The sequence below is a fragment of the Meles meles genome, chromosome 20 (genome assembly GCF_922984935.1).
Source record: "Meles meles chromosome 20, mMelMel3.1 paternal haplotype, whole genome shotgun sequence".
Classification (NCBI taxonomy): domain Eukaryota; kingdom Metazoa; phylum Chordata; class Mammalia; order Carnivora; family Mustelidae; genus Meles; species Meles meles.
Window position 1 is genome coordinate 6,911,195 of NC_060085.1, and position 19,941 is coordinate 6,931,135.

A 19,941-nucleotide genomic window follows, 5' to 3' on the forward strand; every position below is an offset into this window, starting at 1 on the left:
ACTAAGGAATTTATTTAGTTATTTCACACAGTTGTGTCAAGATGGTCTACCTTTAGTTTGCCTTGGATGTGTTTTATAAAGCCTAGATAATAAACCGTCTGAACTATTGTTTTTCAGCTTCTATAAATGAGTGTACTTCGGGTTCCAATTTTATATTATGAACTGCACGTGAGAGGGAGGAAGATGATCTGTAAGGACACTTCTTATCCAAAAGTCTATTACTATAGAGAGAGTTATCACTATATTGGGTTGCCATTTATAAAGAATATTAAAGAAATAGAGAATATTAAATAGAGAAATAGGGAATATTAAAGAACAAATTATTTAGAAATAGAGTATTAAAGAACAAATTATTGCTCTAATGAAATAATGCTTGTACATTTCAGACTTTTTTTCAATTGAATCATTTGGTGTGTGATTTTGATATCTGTAAAACAATTGTATGAATCATGAAGTTGGACAGAATTAGGTCTTCTATACAAAGAATGTGACACCATTTCCATTTTCTCAGTTAATATTTGCTCTAAGGATAACTTTCTATTTTCATTTCTTCAGTTCTTGCTTGGGTTGGCATTTTATATTTTGGAGATTCACGGGTTATTTTTAAGATTTTATTTAAATTCAAGTTAGTTAATTTATAGTATAGTATTAGTTTCAGAGATAGAGTTTAGTGATTCATCAACTGCATCCGACACCCAGTGTTCATTACAAGTGTCCTTCTTAATGCCCATCACCCAAATACCCTGTCCCCCACCACCCCTCCAGCAACCCTCAGTTTGTTCCCTATAGTTAAGAGTCTCTTATGGCTTGCCCCACTCTCTGTTTTTATCTTATTTTATATGTCCTTCCCTTCCCTTATGTTCATCTGTTTTGTTTATTTTTTGGCTAACTTGAATCGGACTTCAGTTCTGTTTTTCTCTAATTGGATTACACTAGTATTAGAAAACTATTGATTTTCACATATTTTTGGTAACTGATACTTAAATACTTCAGAGAGCCTCTCATAACAATGCAGTCAAGGTGTTGGCCAGGGCTGTAATCATCCCAAGGCTCAATTGGCAGAAGTCCACTTACAATCTCACTCATGGGGCTGTTGGTAGAATTCACATGTTTGCAGGTTATTAGCCAGAGAATTTCCTCAGTTCCTTGATATGTGGACCCTTGATGGGGCAGCTTATAACATGGCAATTGAGTTCCATCAACCTGAGCAACGCAGAGAGCAAGAGAGAGGCGACAGCAGGAAGAAAGCTGCCTCCTCCTCGCCTCTCTATTCCTGGAAGTGATGTCCCAGCATTTCTTCCACGTTCTCATTGTTGGAAACAAGTCACTGTGTCTATTTCACTTTCAGTAAGAGGGACATACAGAAGAGCAAGAAAACCAGGAGTTGGGGAACACTGGGAGCCTCTCAGGTACTGCCCCACCACACAAGTTTCATCCTCTATGAGAACTTTGTGCTTCAAGCACTTCAAGACTCGTGTCATATCTGTCTGCTTTCCAACATAGTCCCGAATTTGTCACACAGCAAAAATTCCTAGACAAATTGGAAAATGGGTAGAACTTTCTCTCCATTGGGAATTTCAGCAGATCCCACTTTACTGCTTCTGGTGACACAGGCTCAAGTAGACTCCCTGGTTTCTGTTGTACCAGGAGAGCCCCACCACCACTGGTAAGCCAATTCGTAACCATTCCATTCCCAAATTTAACAAATGTCCCCAGTGGTTGTGATTTCTGCTAACTAGAAAGGACTCAACTCGCTCCCGAGTATATTTTCTTAGACTTCTGTGGGGTTCTCAGCCCATGAAAACAAACAAACTATGGTTTTGGTTTATCTGTTTTTGTTAGTAGATAAACAGAGATGTGGATAGTTGTACGTGGTAACTTTCTAAGTCCTATCTATGCATCTTTCCTGACAACATGGATGGACCTATGGGCTATGACGTTACATGAAATGTGTCAGTCAGAAAAAAACAAATATCATACGATTTCACACATACATCGAATTTAAGAAACAAAAAAAATGAACAAAGAAAAAAAAGAGACAAACAAAAAAACAGACTTTTAAAAACAGAGAACAGATTGGTGATTGCTGGAGGAGAGATGGGTGGAGGGATAGGTGAAATAGTTAAAGGGGATTAAGAGTCCACTCCTCTTGGGGTGCCTGGGAGGCTCAGTCAGTTAAGTGTCTGCCTTTGGCTCAGCTCATGATCTTGGGGTCCTGGGATCACCTCAAGTTGGGCTCCCCACTGAGTGGGTAGTCTGATTCTCCCTCTACCTCTGCCCCTCCCCTCTCCATGTGTGTTTCTCTCTCTCTCTCTCTCTCTTTCTCTCTCAAATAAATAAATAAATAAAGTCTTCGAAAAGAGTACACCTATCTTGATGAGCACTGAGAAATGTATAGAACAGTTGAATCATATTGTAGCCCCGAAACTAATAAAACACTATATTTAATTGTACTTGAAGTAAACAAATAAATACAAGTTTGAGAACCAGTGACATACCTCCATCCACATAACCTGCACAAACCAATTGGATAAATAAGTGATTTGTATGGAAAATACACAAGAACTGTGGGAAATATGTGAATTTTGAAATACAGAAGGAAAATTGCTCATCTTTCTGGGATGCTTGGGTAGCCAATGATAAAGCACAGAGCCTCCATAGGTACAATGAGATCTAGTCATGCAGGGATTACGATATACAAGGTACCCCAGAATACTCCCTCAGTCCCATTTAAGACATAGGGAAGAAAGGAATTTTCAGAAGTTAAGTGAGGAGAGAGATGAAAGCCATATGACAACTACAAAAATGATGTGGTGAGAGAGGTAGGATTCCCAGGTCTAGGTGCTTAGTTTTGCTGCGCTTTCCAACCTACACTCCAAATGGATGGCACGGGTGCTGCGATCAGATGGTTTTGCTGAAGAGCCTCCACATGGCCCTTTTGATGTCCCTGTTCCTCAGGCTGTAGATGAAAGGGTTCAGCATGGGGGTGACCACAGTATACACCACCGAGGCCACTGCACCCTTCCTGGGAGAACGTGAGACAGCTGAACTGAGGTACACTCCAAGGCCTGTTCCATAAAACAAGCAAACAACTGACAGGTGGGAGCCACAGGTGGAGAAGGCTTTGTGCTGCCCACCTGTGGATGGGACTCTCAGAATGGAGGAGACAATTTTACAGTAAGAGAAAAGGATACCTGAGATAGGGAGAAAGCCAGAGATGGCACCAACAAAATACATGACGATGTTGTTGGTGAAAGTGTCAGAACAGGCAAGGTTCAGGAGCTGAGAAGGGTCACAGAAGAAATGAGAAACTTCCACATCCTTGAAATAGGTGAGTTGCAACACAACTGAATTGTGCATCTGGGAGACCAACAGGCTGATGAAAAAAGATGTCAAAACCAACAGGCCACAGAGGCGGGGGTTCATGATGACCAAGTAGCGCAGGGGGTGACAGATGGCCACGAATCGGTCGTACGCCATCACAGCCAGGAGGAGACTATCCAAACACCCAAAAAGCATAAAAAAAGACATCTGAGTCAGGCAACCCATATAGGAGATGGCTGTGCTCTGAGTTTGGATATCCACGATCATCTTGGGGATTGTGGTAGAAGTGAAACCAATGTCAGCCAAGGACAGGTTGGAGAGGAAGAAGTACATGGGGGTGTGGAGGTGGGAGTCAGAGCAGACAGCCAGGATGATGAGCAGGTTCCCAAGCAAGGTGACCAGGTACATGAACAGGAACAGCCCAAAGAGAAGGCGCTGCAGTTCTGGATCATCCGAGAGTCCCGTGAGGAAGAATTCTGAGACACGTGTTAGATTTTGTGGTTCTATGTAGCTTGGACACCTTCTGAAAAAGAAAAGAAGGTTGGGGAGGGAACATATTGCATGGAGCACTGGGTGTGGTGCAAAAACAATGAATACTGTAACGCTGAAAAGAAATTTTTTAAAAAGCGGAAAAAAAAAAAGAAAAGAGGGTTGGAAAAGTGGGTCAAGTGAATGGGCATCCAGTACTGTGTCCCCATTGTGTATTCGAGCAATTCACAAGTAAAATATTCATATATGGGGCCATACATTCCAGTGTCTTCAGCAATCTTTCTGTGTCTCAGATCTAATTTTCTTAGAACTATTTCCTCGTTGATTTCTGTGTTATTCACGTATCTCTATACATGCTTTAAAAACACTCAACTGAAGAACGTTAGAGGAGCATAAACATTTGGAGATAATTGATAAATCCATCATTGCCATAAAATACTCTTAAAGAATCATACTGAATAGGAAACATTCTTCTCCCTTTAAGGAAAAAAAATCATTCTAATTAAAGGACACTTAGAAACAGCCTTATTTTATTCAAATAAGTGCAAGAAATTCCCTTTAGAATATTGATAAGCTGTATAATTGCTAGAACTACATTATTGACACTCTAAATTAAAATGTTTATAATCAGAAAGATTTTTTTAATGTGTTAATTATCTTCAGGGGTTTTCATCAGTCTCTGGTTTTTGACATCTCTCCATGGAAATACGTGCTCACTCAAATACGTGGGTTGTCTTTTTAAAGTCTTTTTAAATATAACTCTTAACCATGGCCTGATAGACTTCAAATTTTGATGAGTATGTTTGGGTTAAATGCACAAAATCATGCAGTATCACTGACCCCATAGATGGCATTAGTGTACAATGCAGCTCTGAGTCATTAAACAATAATTAATTTGTAAAAAATACTTTCTTCCTATCTCTCATCTTTTGCAGGATTAAATATCAACCTTACACAATCTCAGGGAAATTGACACTTGTGTTTGACACCGCTCTTTGGGGTTTTTTTGGTCTCTATTTTGCAGTAGTTTGGTATTGGTAAGAGGGCTTATATGTGTTTCTAAACCCAGACATTTGGAAGTGCTCTGCCTTCATGAAATCCAATTCTCTTATTTATAATCAAGGAATTTAGGACCATACAAGGCCCCCAGAACCAGGTCTGAAATCTAGCCTTCTTATGCTTCCTTAACTTCAATGTTTACTGAAACAAGGAGAATTCTCCTTAATTCATTCTTTTAAAAATTAATTCCATTTAAGAGTCTGGGATTTTTTTGTTTATCTTTTTTTGTTTGTTCATTTCTTTTGTTTCTTAAATTCCACATATGAGTGAAATCATATGGTATTTGTCTTTCTCTGACTTATTTCACTTAGCATGATACCCTCTAGGTCCATCATGTTGCTGAAAATAAAGAAATAAGTAAATACATAAATAAACAATAAAATCAATTCTGCTTAAATACAATATTTTTTTAAGATTTTCTTTTGAAGCAATCTCCACACCCAACCAAACCCATGACCCTGAGATCAAGAGTCGCACGCTCCACTGACTAAACGAGCCAGCCAACCCTAAATACAACTATTTTTAAATAAATTCCCTGAAGGCAACTCTGATATTCATTTCTCTTGACAGGTTACACTATGGTTTAATTGAGAGAAAAATCCAAAGAGAAAAGTACAAAGACTAACATAACAAACACCTGGAGAGCTTCCACATTGGTAAAATGGTAATAACAACTGAACTTACCTTGTTGGGTTGTTTGAAGAAATTAAATAAAACATAAAATGCTCAGACCTGTGGTTCTCAATCCTAATTGATTATTATACTTACCCGTTAATATTCTAACATGTACTGATGTCCTGTCCACTGCCTAGAGCCAATTAAATGATAATCTCTACATGCACGATTCTTGGTGGTGCTAACGTACAGCAGGGTCAAGAACAATGCTTTAAGATATTGCCAGGCACCTAGAATATGGTCAGTGAATATTGCCTATTATTACTATAATGAATACCCAATATCTATATTAAAATATAAGCATTTACTAATATTTGCTGCCAAACTCATATTTTATGGAGATTTTAAATATCACTGATAAAATTTTAGCTTTCTTTAAATCCCTGCATGAGCTCATTGCCCTGCACATCTGTCCACCAAAGCAACCACTGTCATTAATTAGGTGGGTATATTTTCTTTGGGCATTTCCATGATGTTATTATTTATGTATTTACAAAGAGTTTTCTTGAAAATTTACCTAAATAGTATGTTACTAGGCACACTGCATATAAAGTGTCCTTACTTACTACATTGTGTTTAAATCTAGATAATAACACTTTAAGTGATACATAGTATTAACTGAGAAATTAACTTCATTTTGTTTATCGATTCCTTATTTCAACAACCCTATGAAGATCCTTTTGCCTTTCTGCATATTACACAAGTAAGAATTTCTATATGACAGCTGCATGGAGGATATTGTGTTATAAAAATCAATGCAAATTCAATGACAGTACAGACAAAAGGTTGATATCCAGGATCTATAAAGAACTCCTCAAATTCAACACACACAAAACAGATAATCATATCAAAAAATGGGCAGAAGATATGAACAGACACTTCTCCAATGAAGACATACAAATGGCTATCAGACACATGAAAAAATGCTCATCATCACTAGCCATCAGGGAGATTCAAATTAAAACCACATTAGATACCACCTTACACCAGTCAGAATGGCCAAAATTAGCAAGACAGGAAACAACGTGTGTTGGAGAAGATGTGGAGAAAGGGGAACCCTCTTACACTGTTGGTGGGAATGCAAGTTGGTGCAGCCAACAGTGTGGAGATTCCTCAAGAAATTAAAAATAGAGCTTCCCTATAACCCTGCAATTGCACTGCTGGGTATTTACCCCAAAGATACAGATGGAGTGAAAAGAAGGGCCATCTGTACCCCAATGTTTTTAGCAGCAATGGTCACGGTCGCCAAACTGTGGAAAGAACCAAGATGCCCTTCAACGGATGAATGGATAAGGAAGATGTGGTCCATATACACAATGGAGTATTATGCCTCCATCAGAAAGGATGAATACCCAACTTTTGTAACAACATGGACGGGACTGGAAGTGATAATGCTGAGTGAAATAAGTCAAGCAGAGAGAGTCAAGTATCATATGGTTTCACTTATTTGTGGAGCATAACAAAGAACATGGAGGACATGGGGAGATGGAGAGGAGAAGGAAGTTGAGGGAAATTGGAAGGGAAGATGAACCATGAGAGACTATGGACTCTGAAAAACAACCTGAGGGTTTTGAAGGGGCGGAGGTTGGGAGGTTAGGGAACCAGATGGAGGGTAATAGAGAGGGCACGTATTGCATGGAGGACTGGGTGTGGTGCAAAAACAATGAGTACTGTTATGCTGAAAATAAATTAATAAATTTTAAAAAATCAATGCAAGTTCAATTTCACTATTTATTGCCTATATTTGTTTTCCCAGAAAAATTAGTTGCTATCAACTGCATGCTATTATTAAAGTAAACAATCAGAAATATTTCTCAAGCATTTAGTTACAATCATTCTGTGATAGCTCCATATAAAAATTCACATCTTACGTAGAATATTTCCATATCTCAGATTTTCAAACTCGGCTGTAAAGTGCATTACTGTTGCTAGGAAATCCTATAATGCACCATTTTGCTGCCATAAGGGCTCCTGAAAATCACTGGCCCAGTATCCTAATCCACAGGAAGATGTGTAAATCCCTCGGCCTGTGTGTGCTAGCCTCGTGCCTCTGGAAATCGAAAGATAAGTCATCTCCAGAGATGCGTGGCATCTAAGGGAAGTGGAACTTAATATTTGGTCATTGTTTTGTAACCAGAATTAATTTTTTTTCCTTTTTTTAAGATTTTATTTATTTATTTGAGGGAGAGAGCGCACATGCAAACACTCACACACAAGCAGGGGAAGGGGCAGAGAAGGGGAAAAGCAGACTCGCTCATCCCAGGACGCTGGAATCAGGACCTGAGCCCAAGGCAGATGCTTAACCGACTGAGCCCCCCCACACACCTATGAAACCAGAATTTGAATCTGTATTGTAACTATGGGCTTACTGATGAAATGCAATTCTAAGAAGTCTTAATAACCTTTTATTGTGTTATATGGCAGAGAATCTGGAGGCTCTCTTGTCTCAGGTCACTAGAAATCCTAAAAAGTGTTTAAACCGGGGGCCTGGGTGGCTCAGTGGGTTAAAGCCTCTGCCTTCAGCTCAGGTCATGATCCCAGGGTCCTGGGATCGTGCCCCACGTCGGGCTCTCTGCTCCATGGGGAGCCTGCTTCCTCCTCTCTCTCTGCCTGCCTCTCTGCCTAGTTGTGATTTCTCTCTGTCAAATAAAATATTTTAAAAAAAAAGAACTACGCTTAAAAAAAAAAAGTGTTTAAACCTACAGAGTTAACTTTATCTTCCCCTTCTCATTCTGCCTTTTCTTTTTCATACTTACAAAAAGCACTGTGATGATTTTTGAACAACTGAATGTTGCAGATTCTATTAAATAGAAAATAATAGAGAGGGGCCTGGTGGCTCAATTGGTTAAGCATCCAATTTTTGATCCCAGACTCGGATCTTGATTTCAAGCTTGTGTTGGGTAACATGCTGGGCGTGGAAACTGCTTTAAAAAAACAAAACAAAAAAAAAAGATCCTATTGAATGTTTATGACATAGATACAAACAAGCGCTATTTTATCTTTTTTTTTAAGATTTTATTTATTTATTTTACAGAGACTGACAGCAAGAGAGGGAACACAAGCAGGGGGAGGGGAAAGCGGGCTTCCCACTCAGCAGGGAGCCAGAAGCCGGCCTCAATCCCAGGGCCCTGGGATCATGACCTGAGCCAAAGGCAGCTGCTTCATGACTGAGCCCCCCAGGTTCCCCCAAGTGCTATTTTATCTTATCTCTTATCACTAAAATGAATGAAGGCACTGGCAGGAAAAGACCAGTGTGTGCAAGCCATATTGACTATCCTTTGTTCCTGTGACTCAGAGAAAGTCCTACTCAATATTTAATATATTTGGGGGATTTGTTGTTGTTGTTGCCTACTCTGTACCAAAGATGATACAAGATCTGGGGAAACAGAAATGAATGTGATTCAGTCATTTCCTTCCAAGCACTCAATATTTAACTTGTATAGGGGTAAAAATTGTCAGGAAGCCATTGAAAACCAATCAGATCACGGGATATTTTGGTTGAAGGACGTAGAGGTTGGTATTAACAATATTAATTAATATTATCAATAATAATATCTAAAATTTTTGCCCTTACTGTATGCATCCGTCATGTTTTTAACCACATTGGTAGTATTCATATCTACTTAGTCCTTACTTAGTGGAGTGGTATCGACTAAGAATCAAGTTAGATGACAGTTTGGAGGCTCAGAGATACCAAGAACTTGCTGCCACTTATTCCATAATAAGAAGATAGGACTTAAAATTATATCATGGATCTGAGGCACATGCAGCTAACTTCTTTTTTTTTTAAGATTTTATTTATTTATTTGACAGAGAGAGACCACAAGTAGGCAGAGAGGCAGGCAGAGAGAGTGAGAGGGAAGCAGGCTCCCTTCAGAGCAGAGAGCCAGACGCGGGACTTGATCCCAGGACCCTGAGATCATGACCTGAGCCGAAGGCAGCGGCTTAAACCACTGAGCCACCCAGGCGTCCCACAGCTAACTTCTTTACTCTGTTAAAATTCAGAAATTTTAAAGCAGAGATCTAGAGGTCTTAACCAATAGCACATCTATTGTACATCTTTGAATAGTTTCTGGTTTCCTGAGTGTGGGTGGAACCGGAGACATTGACATTGTGTCTCCCTCTGAAATGGAGAAGCACTAACTTGTAAGAATGGAGGAGGAAGCGGACAGCTGAGGCAGAATCCAGGAGCAGGGGCGCTCATGAGAAATCTACCCTAAACTGTCATGAGCCAGGTCTTTCTACGAACCCGTGCCAGCAATCTTCAGCCATCCTTCCTATAGTTGATGCACCAACAGCTCACCACTGTGGTTTACCAGTAACCTCCACAGAGAAGAGCACCGTGAGCAGAGAGTGCATGGATGGAATGACCAGAGAAGTGAAATGGTTGTTTGCATCGGAAAGGGAGAATACCGGCCCGGTGCATTGTGCCTGGAGTCAGACTCTTTGATTCAAACCTGGCTTCATCCCATTCTATCCCATGACCTGGGACAAGTTATATTAAAAGGCTATAATCCTCTCCTCCTCTGTAAAAGAACAATAATGTGTACCCATGTATTTTAGGGGTGTCTAGGCAGATGAAAAGAAACAGTCTACATAAAGCACTTATTTCAGAGCTTAGGATTGGAATCCTTAGTAAAGGTTCATGATGTCATATATCTGGTAATTTGGTATCATTCCCCTGCTCGTCTTCATCATCACTTCCATGGTCATTTTGCAGCTTAAGGGACAGTTTAGAGGGACTTATTTTCTGCTGTGGTGAGGGAGATTCCTACAGGAGTTAGAACCAGTGTGGGAGGAAACTTGAACTCTGAATGACAATTCTCAGATTCCCACCAGAACCAAGAATATAAACCTCACAGGCTTCTGAGCTCAACCTGCATATCAGTGCCCTTCCATACAGCTACACCAACTCTCCTGCTTACGTCATCCTGATGACGAAGAGACAACGCTCCCCCAGTTTTTTCTGTATCCAGTATCTCCAACATCACTCACTGGACTGTGGGTCCTCTACGATGGGGCATGACAAAGGGATGATGGTCCATCATTCTTCTTATGCCTGTGAGTAGTGAAGATTTGGGCTCTGTTCTCAGGATGGGTTGGAAGACAGAGTCAGGTGTGGAACCCTTGGTGTATAAGCGACTCAGGGAAGAGAAGATGCACATACAGAGCCAACTGTGCTCACACGGGCCACTGAAAGTTTGCAGGGCACAAGCCGATTATTTACAGTTGTGTGGACTTGAAAGCTCAATGCACAGAGCTCATAATTAACCAAATTGATCTGTGTTCTCTTCCAATCTCTGAGGGCTTGTTAATATTAATGGACCAGGATCAGAAGAAAAGTAAATGTCCTTTGTAGGGTCTGAGGCTTTCCACTTCTCAGGAGGAGTAGTACCTGTGCTTCTTCTGACTTTCAAGTTTCATACATCTTAATAAAAAACCCAGACTTAAATTTTAAGTTAACATACATAAACATGTGAGTTTATCAGTCATCAAATGATTAAGCAATTTAGGGAGAATTAGGACTTCTAAATCAAGAATCTGGTATTATTTTCAAGTATTTTTTGGCTGAGATTAACATTTAGATCAATGGGGCGCCTGGGTGGCTCAGTGGATTAAGCCGCTGCCTTCAGCTCAGGTCATGATCTCGGGGTCCTGGGATCGAGCCCCGCATCAGGCTCTCTGCTCCGCAGGGAGCCTGCTTCCTCTTCTCTCTCTTCCTGCCTCTCTGCCTACTTGTGATCTCTCTCTGTCAAATAAATAAATAAAATCTTAAAAAAAAAAACTGTTTGAAACATTTAGATCAATGGATTTTGAGTAAAGCACATTACCCTCTATAACGTAGGTGGGCCTTAACCAATCAGTTGAAGACATAATAGAACAAAGAATGACCTCCCAGAGAAAGCAGGAATCTTGCCATCAGACTGTCTTTGGACATGAATTGCAATTCTTCCTGTGTTTCCTGTCTGCTTAGCCTACTTTGCAACATTTGGACTTAGCAAGCCACCATAATCATGTGAACCAATTTCTTAAATCTCTATATAAATATACACATATCTTGTTAGGTCTGTTTCTCTAGAGAACCCTAATACATTAATATTGCTTTGCTATCTCATTTAACATTCTTTGACCAGGTGACACTTTCGTTTTCCTCATCAAACTCCAAAATTTAGAATGAGTGCTACTAATTGAGGGGAAAGCCTCAATGGAAATATGCCAGGAAAGTCCACAATAGCTGTTTAGGGGTGGTGCTAATATCCTTGATATAAGAGTGGCATCCCAGATAATAGAAAGGGTATAGGATTTAAAGACACAATTCCATCTGATCTCAGCAACAATTTAAGACCAGTGGCACATCAGGGCACTTCAGTTCCTCATCAGCGAAAAAACAGCCTGTGGAATGGGAGAAAACATTTGCAAACCACACGTCCAATAATTAGCTAAATCTCAAAAATGTAAAAGAAACTTCAATAACCCAATGGTAAACAAACAAACAACTAATAGCCTGATTTTTTAAAATGGGTTAAGGACTTAAACAGACATTTTTGCAAAAGAAATACACAAATAGCTAACAAGTACATGAAAAGGCGATCAGTATCACTATTCATCATAGAAATGCAAATCATATATATACAAAAGTGTATGTATACTATTATTGTGTATATATACTGCTACACTTGCATAGTATATTCTACTATGTATCTAGTATATGACATATCTATTCGGCCTGAAAAAAGAAGGAAATTCTGTCATTTGAAACAACATATGGTTTGTAAATGTTTTCTCCCATTTCATAACCTTAAGGATATTATGCTAAGTGAAATAAGCCAATCACAGAATGACAAATAATGCATGATTCCAGTTATGTTCAGAGTCAGAGTAGAATGGTGGCAGGAGGGGGAAATGGAGAGTTCCTCATCATAGGGCATGAAGTTTCAGTCAAGCAAAACGAGTAAGTTCTAGAGATGTGCAACATTGTACCTAAAGTCAATAGTAATATATGAACACTTCAAAATTTGTTAGAAAAAGGGATCCTGGGTGGCTCAGTGGGTTAAGGCCTCTTTCTTTGGCTCCGGTCATGATCCCAGGGTGCTGGGATCAAGCCCCACATAGAGCTCTCTGCTCAGTGTGGAGACTGCTTCCTCCTCCCTCCCTCTGCCTGCCTCTTTGCCTACTTGTGATCTCTGTCAAATAAATAAATAAAATCTTAAAAAAAAAACTTGTTAGAAGAGTAGAGCTCAGGGCGCCTGTGTGGCCCAATGGATTGGGTCTCTGCCTTCAGCTCAGGTCACCGTCCTGAGGTCCTGGGATGGAGCCCTGCATTGGGCTTTCTGCTCAGTGGGGAGCCTGCTTCCCTTCCTCTCTCTTTGCCTGCCTCTCTGCCTACTTGTGATCTGTCAGGTAAATAAATTTTTTTTAAAAAGGAGGAGTAGAGCTCATATTAAATGTTCTGAGACCCACAATATTAACTGAGAAAATGGGAATACTCCCAGATTCTTGATATAGAAGTCCTAATTCTCCCTAAATTGCTCAATCATTTGAATGCATTTGCTGACTGATTAAACTCACATGTTTGCTAACTTAAAAATTAAGGGATTATTTAATGTTAAACAGAGATGTTTTTGTTTTTATTTGTGTTGCCTTTTCTGTGCCAAGGATAGTATAGGCTCTGGGAAATCAGAAATGAGTGAGATTCAGTATTTCCCTCCACTCAGTATTTGTGTAAGGACAAAATAAAATGTCCTGTTCAAAGATCTAGGGAAATTGTGCCTTCAGATCACAGGATATTTTAATCAAATAGTATGAGACAAGCCTATTAATAATATATGAAATCTATTTTGTACTTTCTGTGTACATTCACCACATACACAGTTTCCACTACACTGTTTAATCTTTGCAATTAGAATAAAGAAGGAAGACAGCGTAAGGAAAATGTAGGAGCAGGGACAAGAGAGACCTATAACTGGCTGAGCCTTCTATGATCCATATCTTGATCTCATCTGTCATCCTATTAGTCTATTACTATAGTCTAGCTGGTGCAAGGGGTACCCATGACTCCCCACAGAGGGCTACTGGAAACCTCCAAAGTGACCTGGCAGGTAAAATGACAGACTGGGTTGGTAGGAGGTAGGTGGCTAGATGACCTGTGTCTGGAGTCTGGATGTGAGGATTCAAACCTGAATTCATACCCATTTTACCCCATGACTGAATACAAGTCATATTTAAATGCTGCGCTCGCTTATTCATCTGTAAAATGATGATTATGTGCAGTCCTCTTCCTTGGGGGGGTGGGGGGGCGGGGTATGCAGATGAAATGAAGCAAGCTACACAGAACGCTTAGCTCTGAGCCTGTCATGTAGGAAGCCAGTGAAATTTAATGATCTCATGCTTACTGTCTTCAATGGCATACTCTGGGACAGTTCAGAGACTGGTCTCCCGCCATTGTAGAGCTAGAACCAGTGTGGGAGGAAAGCAGAGTTCTGAATGAGTCCGTAGACTCTCACTAGAATCAAGAACGTAAACTTTACAGCGCTTGGAGTGAAAACTTTGCACACCCTACCATGTGTGTAACCCAAAGGTCCTGCTTGCCTGACAATAAGGAAACAATGCTCCCCCAGGCCCTCCTCCATCCAGTTTCCCATGGCCCTCACTGGCTGCCCTGTGGCTTTGGTGGTGCATGACCAAGGAGGAAGGGGGCTGCCCCTCCCCTGCTTGGTGAGCAACAATGGCTGAGGCTCTGTTCCCAGGACTGGCAGAAAGACAGACTCGGGCCAGGCTTCCTGGTGGAGATCACTACTCTGGGAGGAGACAGGTATGAAACCCACTTGACAGGGACTGACAGCCTGAAAGGCTGGAGACGTAGGCTGATTATGGAATTGTGGCCTGGAGACATGAAAGCAGAGTTGGTAATTAGCTGAACTGGCCCATGAACTCCACCCCCTGAAGACTTCGCCATCTTGGAGAACCATAGGAGGAAAAAGTGTCCTTGGTCTTACTCAATGACTTCTGAGTGTCCCCTCCTCCCAAAAGGAAGTTCATTTGGCTTCCTCTAGGCACATACCCACAAGGGAGGCTCTTTCTGTAAAGATTATTTCCACTTAAAAATTCTATTGCAATTTTGATTTATTGAGATAGCATTGATGATGAAATAGTATCAGGAATATTGGCATCCTTATCATTTCCCATGCTAGAAGCTGAAAATGCCTCTGTATTTGTACATTTATATGTCTACAAGGAAAGCTTCATAATTTTTTTTTTTTTTTGTAAGATTTTATTATTTGAGAGAGACAGCGCAAGTGGGGTGAGGGGCAAGGGGAGAAGCAGTCTCTTGGCTGAGCAGGGAACCTGGATACAGAGCTCAATCCCAGGTCTCCGGGATCATGACCCAAGCTGAAGGCAGACATTTAACTGACTGAGCCAACCAGGCACCCCATACTTTTCTTAATACAAATATTCCTAATTCCTTACAGAGGTTGTTCCTTGGTAACTTTTTTCTTTGCTAATTTGAGTGACATCATTGGTCTCATTTGTTGTTAATTTATATTGTCATATTAGAAAACAATGAAATTGTGTATTTCCATTATCTAGCACTCCTCTTTATTGTTTCTAGTTGTATTACTTGAGTAGAATTATTTTATCTGAAATTGCATGTCATTGTGAAGAGGAAACACACTGTGGCTATAAAGTGTTTCAAATAGTGCCTGACATAATCACTCAATAAATCTTTTTGTCAAATCAAGCTATCAATATTTATATAATTCTAACAATGTGCCCTATGTCTGCAAAGAGAAAGCAATCTTAATCTTTCATACTTTATTGGCTGGATTCTCTTTTTCCCTTGCAACCACACTCCCTACTCCCTCTATGATATAGGGAGCCATAGGATAAGGATGGTTGAGAAGATACGGTGCTGCCTAAAAGATGCCAAGTGGGGATTACACCAGAATGCTGCCCACAGCCCCACCTAACCCCAGCAGTTCCCCATTCAAACGCACCCAATCCTGCCTGTCCTGACTCTTCAGGATTCTTGGACCCCTGGGGGCAGTAGAGTGTAGTATTTTCTGGGGGCACCTGGTTGGCTCAGTTGGTTAAATGCCTAGCTTTAGCTCAGGTCATTATCCCAGGGTCCTGGGATCGAGTCCCACATCAGGCTCTCTGCTCGGTGGGGAGCCTGCAATTCCCTCTGCCTACCTGCCCCCTCTCTCTCTCACACACACACAAATAAATAAAATCTTAAGAAAAAAAAAAAGCCTGGGTTCTGGATTCAGGCATAGTTCTACCACACACTGTGTAATTCTGGCAAGTACTTGAGCTCATTTGTGAATCTATTTTACCATGTGTATTATATTGATAATAAGTACCTGCCTTATAAAATTTTTGTGCTGATCAAATAATACACGGAAGTTGAGACAGTGAATGACACAGAGTAAAAGCTCATTAAATGTTAAATTTTTTTAAACCTCTTCTCTTTACATAAAACTAAGCCAGCCCTCTTCTCTTCAAATCATCCCTGAATCAAATCTTCGTCCTCTAAACTCTCCCCCAGTCTGAAAACTTGTGGCAGTGAAGGAAGTGTTTCTGCTCCTGCAGAAAGGATATGATCCCTGCCCCCAGCCTGGCCCCTCCACTAGCACCTCCTATGTCCACCCGATGGTACAGACTTTGATTTATGGCCAATGCCGATAATACTAAACACAAAAACTTGTTTCTTATTCCTTGCCTAATTTTTTAAAAGATTTATTTATTTGACAGAAAGAGATTATAAGTAGGCAGAGAGGCAGGCAGAGAGAGGAGGAAGCAGACTCCCCTCCAAGCAGAGAGCCCAACGCAGGGCGAGATCCCAGGATCATGAGATCATGACCTGAGCCAAAGGCAGAGGCCTCAACCCATTGAGCCACCCGGGCGCCCCTCCTTGCCTATTTTTTATATGTCCCAATATATTAGCCTTAAAATATATTTAAAATTAAGGGCACCTGGGTGGCTCAGTCAGTTAAGAGGCTGCCTTGGGCTCAGGTCATGATCCTGGTGTTCTGGGATCGAGCCCCACACTGGGCTCCCTGCTCAGCAGAGAGGCTGCTTCTCCCTCTCCCTGCCACTCTCCTTACTTGTGCTCTCTCTCTCTCTGTCAAATAAATAACTTAAATTTTAAAAATAAATTTAAGACTGAGGAAAGCAACAGAAAAGCAACTATTAGTAAACTGAATCCAGCAGTGTGTAAAAGCAATCACACACACCATGGCTGGAGATGGATTCCAGAAGTGCAAGGCGGGTCCATTATCTGAAAATCAGGGGGATCCACCAGATCAACAGGCTGTGATCATTATCAATTGATGCACAGAAGCCATTTGACAAAATCCAGAATCTACATTCATGATTTTTTTAAACTCTGCAAACTAGGAGAGGGGGACTTACTTGATGGAAAGCACCTCCAGAAAACCCACTGTTCACAGCTTAGCAATAAAAAAGAACACAGCTTCGCACAATAACTTGAATGTATCTCAAGGGGATTATGCTGAGTGAAAAAAAAAGTCTGTCTCCAGGAGGTTACATACTGTATGGTCTCATTTACATAACATTCTTGAAAAAAACAAAATTATAGGGGTGACTGGGTGGCTCAGGCGGTTGAGCATCTGCCTTCAGCTCAGGTCGTGATCCCAGGGTCCTGGGATCGAGTCCTGTGTTGGCTTCCCTCCTCAGCAGGGAGCCTGCTTCTCCCTCTCCGGCTCTCCGCCGCTCGTGCTATCAGGTGAATGAATAAAATCTTTTAAAAAACAAACAAAAAGAAATCATACAGATGGAGAACATACTGGTAGTTGTTAGGGCTGGTGATGGAGAGGCTTGGGTCTGAATACCAAGCGGCTAAAGAGGTTTTTTTAAGATTTTATTTTTTATTTATTTGAGAGAGAGAGAAAGAGAGTGAGCACCAGCAGGGGACGGGGCAGAGGGAGAGGCAGACTCCCCGCTGAGCAGAGAGCGTGACTCGGGGCTCCATCCCAGGATCGTGGGATCGTGACCTGAGCTGAAGGCAGACGCTTAGTCAACTGAACCATCCAGGTGCCCAGGAGTTCTTTTGTGTGATGGAACAGTTCTGTATCCTGATTATGGTAGTAGACCCATTCATCTACACGGTTCAAACTGCAAAGAAATACACACACACACACACACACACACACACACACACACACACCTCAAACTGGCAAAATTTGAATAAGCTCTTGGATGTCCACTAGGGAAAACCGAGTAATGGATACATGGAATTTCCCCATACGTATTTTTTCACAGGTTACTGTGAATCTATAATTATTTCATAAAAAAGAATTTAAACACACACACACAGACACCAAACTCAGGATCAGAATTAAGTGACTTTTCTGAGGTAGAGTTGGAAAGTGGATACCATCAGGTGTCTTTACTCCCAGGCCAGTTTTCTTTCCATTCCACCACAGAAGCCCCATGGCCTTAAGGTAACAGGCACATAAACAGTATTTTTCTGCATATATCTCAGACATATTGGTATTGATAATGTTAATGGGAGAAATTTCTGACTGGATAGGTTTATAAGCAGACTGGCCATAGCAGGAGATGGGCAGTGATACAAGCATCTACCTCGAATAGGTAGAATTAAATTAAACCCAAGTAGAAGGGAATAAAACCAGAAATTAAAGAATCAGAAAGCAGAATAAAGTTGGCTGTTTGAAAAAAATTAATATATCTAAATCTCTAACAGGATGAAGAAAAAGAAGAGCACATACATATCACCAATATCAGAAATGAAAAGGGGATATAATGACAGTTTTCAGACATTGAAAAGAATTATAGGATATTATCAACAAAATTTATGCCAACACGTTTGAAAAGTTATGGAATGGACGGATACAATTTAGCAGAACTAACACAAGAACAAATTAGAAAACTGACTAATCTTTTTTCTCTTTACATCTGGTGTAACTCACCAACGAAACTATCTTACAAAAGATTTCTGTGAAGAAAACCCAGAAGACAGATTCGCTGGTGAACTGTTCCAAGCAGATAAGCACTAACTGGTTTAAATTTTATAGATAGTCTTCCAGAACAGTTTCCAACTCCTTTTATGCTTTTATGGGGCCATATAAATTTGACATAAAACACAGACAAGTACTTTTAAGGAAATTACAAGACAAACCTCTAATTAACAGACACAAAAATAATTTTTGTAACTCTGTATACAGAATCTAGCAAAATGAGAAGGCTAATAAGCCAATATATACCATGTCCAAGTGTAGTTTATTCCAGAAGGACATGTTCTACCATCTAAAAATCAAGGAATGTAATTATTCACATTAAGAAACTGAAGGGATTTTTAAGACAATGACACACACAGAGAAGGCACTGGTAAAATATTCACACACAATAAAAAAAAAAAACTTGGCAAATTGGGGATAAAATAATTCTTTTCATTATTAAAAGTACTCTATGAAAAACTTGCAGCTATTATTATATTTATGAAATATGGAACATTTTCCCCTAAGATCAGGAACAGGGTAAAGATGTTCATATTCATCATTTCTATTCATCACTGTTAAGGAATGAGGCAAAAAAAGTTAAAAATTTAGAAATCAAGTAAGACTTTCTTTTGTTATCGACAGAATTGTACACAGAAAATCCAAAATAATCCACAAACTATTTGAATATAATTCAAGTAATAATGATTTAATTTATAAATGTCACTGGGTAAAAAGATCAATGTACAAAAAGAAATTGTAATTCATGCTAGCTGAAAAATCAAAAAGGAAATAAATAAAAATATTTACAAAGCAAAACATACCACATACCTAGAAATAAATTAAAGAGATTCAAGACCTCTACAATTAAGCTAAAAAACACTGTTAAGACAAATTAAAGACAACCCAGGTAAATGGATGATTACATTACATTTAATTGGAAGACTCAATATTGTAAAGATGTCAATTTCATTCAGGTTATGGTATCAAGTCAATGTAATTCCCAGCATACTCTCAGCATATCTGTGAACTGATAAGGAAATTCTAAAACTAATGTAAAAACAAATGAGGAATAGAGAAGGCAAGACAATCTTAAAGAATAAAAATGCTAGGGGTGCCTGGGTGGCTCAGCAGGTTAAAGCCTCCGCCTTCGGCTCAGGTCATGATCCCAGGGTCCTGGGATCGAGCCCCGCACTGGGCTCTCTGCTTGGCAGGGAGCCTGCTTCCCTTCCTCTCTCTCTGCCTGCCTCTCTGCCTACTTGTGATCTCTGTCAAATAAATAAATAAAATCTTTAAAAAAAAATGCTGTTAAGTCTCTCACAACCAGATTTCTAAATGTACTGCAAAGCAACATAAAGGTTGAGAAGCCATCTTTAGCATTCTAAAGATACAGTAACAGATGGCATCTGACCTT

General features: G+C 40.1%; 2 protein-coding genes across 2 annotated transcripts in view; both read right to left on the reverse strand.

Annotated features, from left to right (window-relative positions):
• Positions 1-19,941, reverse strand: part of ZNF699 (zinc finger protein 699) — a 415,566-nt gene that overhangs the window by 379,411 nt on the left and 16,214 nt on the right. The window lies entirely within an intron of this gene.
• Positions 2,902-4,004, reverse strand: LOC123932398 (putative gustatory receptor clone PTE01). The gene is made up of 2 exons (XM_045990533.1): positions 3,973-4,004; positions 2,902-3,862 (listed from the first exon to the last, which is right to left on the reverse strand). The coding sequence occupies exons 1-2, from the start codon at positions 4,002-4,004 to the stop codon at positions 2,902-2,904; spliced, it is 993 nt and encodes a 330-aa protein (XP_045846489.1).

What these genes read in the sequence shown, in the direction of transcription:
- LOC123932398 (XM_045990533.1), bottom strand. Translation starts at nt 4,004, where the DNA reads ATGCCCATTCACTTGACCCACTTTTCCAACCC. An exon ending in TTGACCCACTTTTCCAACCC is followed by an intron (nt 3,863 to 3,972) that starts TCTTTTCTTTTT and finishes CCTCCCCAACCT; the next exon opens with TCTTTTCTTTTTCAGAAGGT.